Genomic DNA, 2,728 nt, shown 5'->3' with positions numbered 1-2,728 from the left:
TGGCTTTGTGTAAAATGATTGTATGCGCTTTATAGGCGTTATGGACGTCTCGGAACAAATTTATTCATGAGGGGGAAAACCAAACAGGCGTTCAGATTGTAAGTTTTGTGCAAATTTATTTAAAGGAACTTGATGATCTAAAAAGTGCTATACCTGAAAGACGGATCTGTGTGGACAGATGGACTGCTCCGATGGGATCGAGATTGAAAGTGAACTTTGACGCAACTTTCAACAACCACAACAAAGAGTCATGCTCTAGGTTAGTGATTCGTAACAGTAAAGTAGAGGTTATCTGTTGTAAAACGAAAATGAACTTGAACATACCGTCTGTTTTTTCCGCAGAAGCAGTAGCGTGTTTTTAGGCACTGAAGCTGGGGTTACAACTTGGGTTGAGGGCGATTGGTTTTAGGGTTTAGGGTTTATGGTTTAGGATTTAGGGTTTAAAGTTTATGGTTTTAGGGTTTAGGGCTTAAGGCTTAGGGTTTAGGGTTTTATGGTTTATGGTTTAAGGTTTAGGGTTTAGGGTTTGGGGAAATTTCTGTGTATATCAAAGATGCTCAGTATCTCAACTGTCAATTTAATCTGTGTTTTTCTTTTCACAAACAGGGAGGCTAACAGAGTTGCCCATTGTTTAACACAAGGACTCAAGAAAAGAGAATCTACTTACTTAACAAATCTAATATCTCCTAGTGCGGTGGAGGCGATAGCTGAAGACAGGAGGCAGATGGAGGTAGTGGGTGAGGATAGGGGAAGAAGAAATGAAGGGGCTGGAGAAAGTGTTCTGGAATTTTGATTTTGCTGAGAGTTTCAATGGGTTTTGATCTTTCAATGTGCATCGGGGTAATGAATAGGTTTGATGGGATTGATATGATGGGTAATTAAGTATCTAATAGTTTTTGCTTCCCCAAGCGGTTCTTGCTAATTTTTTCGAAAGGGGTTTTAATTATTGGAGTACAACTGAAGAAGACGTCTCTAGAGCTCCCCTTTTTTTGCCGTTTGCTGGATCTTGTTGTTGGGCTATTTTTTCTGTTTTTGTTTTGATTTTTTTGGTTTTGGCTTTTGTGGGCTTAGTCTTTGTTTGTATGTTTTGGACTAGTCTATTATGACCCATGTCATTTTGGCTTTGCATTTTGTGTTGGCCTTCTGTAATAAAATCCAGCTAATTTTCTTAAAAAAATAATTATCATGTTTTAAATAAATAAATAAATAAACCCAGCCCTCGCAGTTTTCGCGTCTTCAGCCGCTTTCTTTTATTATCTTACAGGTAGTATACCTTTCTGTGTCTCTGGGTTTCATAGTTCTAATTTTATTTTGGTGTTTTAATCTTCATACGTTTGATTTTTTTTTTCCCTTTTGAAATGTTTAAATATGCTTGGCAATTTTTTTTTCCCAGAAATTATAATTTAAATCAGGATTTGGGTTTTCTATAAAATGTTTGTTCATAATTTATTTGCAGGGGATCGAACTTGAAGTTCAAATATAGTTTCAGCTTTGCGTTTCTTCATCAGTTAAGCAGTCTGAAAAGATGCAGAACGAAGAGGGGCAAAACATGGATCTTTATATCCCCAGGAAATGGTATTTAATTTGCTTCACTCATGTTTCTTTCTCACAATTTTTGTCTATATTGTAATGCTCATTTGTACTTTTGTTGTTGCAGTTCCGCCACTAACAGGCTTATAACCTCCAAGGATCATGCATCCGTTCAGATTAACGTTGGGCACTTGGATGAGCTTGGCAGATACACTGGCACATTCTCCACTTTTGCTCTTTGTGGCTTTGTTCGAGCCCAGGTTCGTTTTGGTTCTTTACTAACCTCTGTTGGATATTTTGGGCTGCTTCAGTCCTATGTTACTGGTGTCTGATAAGTGAATGTTTAATTTAATTTCTTTTTTATTTGGAGGATTCTTGAAGGGTCATTTCACTGCATTCTCAGGTTTGCATTAATTACATGTTTAAAATTCTGATCATGCTTAAAAAGCTTAATCTTGCAACTTGCTTTGTTAGTAATGAGCTTCTAGTTACGTTGTCAAGTTAAAGACTCTGAATGTTTGAGATGCATTTGAAGTGTCAATTGCGATCCATTTACTTTGCAAGGGAAAACATTGGTTTATTAGCATATTTTGGATGCAATGTGTAAAGACCTGGAGTATGCAATGTGGGGTGTGTCCGGCTGCCTGTAGATTGGCACAAGGTCCTAGTATAGACACAGTTACAGGGTTGTTCATTTTGAATGTTTTTAACTTATACCTTCTGCTCTGCTCTGGTAGTACATTTAGAGAAATAAACTTTGGTTTTAAGAACATTCTGAATTGAAATACCACAGCTAAAACTCCATGCTTAAAGACCTGATGCAATATATCGCAGGAAAGCAAGCCTGGTTGCTTGTAGACTGACAGGTTCCTGGTAGACCCAATTACAAAGTTGTTCATTGTATAAAAGTTGGATTCTATTAATAAGAAGTTTTATTTTGTTGCCTCAGTTCTTTTTCAAGATATTGAGTTGCATCTGATTTTGGCTGCTAATTAGTTTGTTCTACTTTGCAGGGCGATGCCGATAGCGCACTCGACAGGCTTTGGCAGAAGAAGAAAGCCGAAGTCCGACAGTAGTCAGAAGACTTGTTATTACTAGTTTGTTTCTTAACTGAGGAGAGGGAAAATGAGTTGTAGTTTCTTTTGGTGGATCATGTTAAAGTTGTTTTTTGCTGAATGGATTATGTTTTGTGCTTAAA

At 37.2% G+C, this 2,728-nt stretch overlaps 1 protein-coding gene across 1 annotated transcript; it reads left to right on the top strand.

Annotated features, from left to right (window-relative positions):
• Positions 1-1,115: 1,115 nt before the first annotated feature.
• LOC108462972 (40S ribosomal protein S21) lies at positions 1,116-2,728 on the top strand. The gene is made up of 4 exons (XM_017762894.2): positions 1,116-1,264; positions 1,457-1,575; positions 1,658-1,790; positions 2,544-2,728. The coding sequence occupies exons 2-4, from the start codon at positions 1,526-1,528 to the stop codon at positions 2,604-2,606; spliced, it is 246 nt and encodes an 81-aa protein (XP_017618383.1). The 5' UTR covers positions 1,116-1,264; positions 1,457-1,525; the 3' UTR covers positions 2,607-2,728.

Source organism: Gossypium arboreum, chromosome 13 (assembly GCF_025698485.1).
Source record: "Gossypium arboreum isolate Shixiya-1 chromosome 13, ASM2569848v2, whole genome shotgun sequence".
Classification (NCBI taxonomy): Eukaryota; Viridiplantae; Streptophyta; class Magnoliopsida; order Malvales; family Malvaceae; genus Gossypium; species Gossypium arboreum.
Note: the sequence above shows the minus strand (reverse complement) of the source record. Positions and strands in the feature narration are given on the sequence as shown.

What these genes read in the sequence shown, in the direction of transcription:
- LOC108462972 (XM_017762894.2), top strand. Translation starts at nt 1,526, where the DNA reads ATGCAGAACGAAGAGGGGCAAAACATGGATCTTTATATCCCCAGGAAA. An exon ending in CTTTATATCCCCAGGAAATG is followed by an intron (nt 1,576 to 1,657) that starts GTATTTAATTTG and finishes TTGTTGTTGCAG; the next exon opens with TTCCGCCACTAACAGGCTTA. An exon ending in GTGGCTTTGTTCGAGCCCAG is followed by an intron (nt 1,791 to 2,543) that starts GTTCGTTTTGGT and finishes TCTACTTTGCAG; the next exon opens with GGCGATGCCGATAGCGCACT.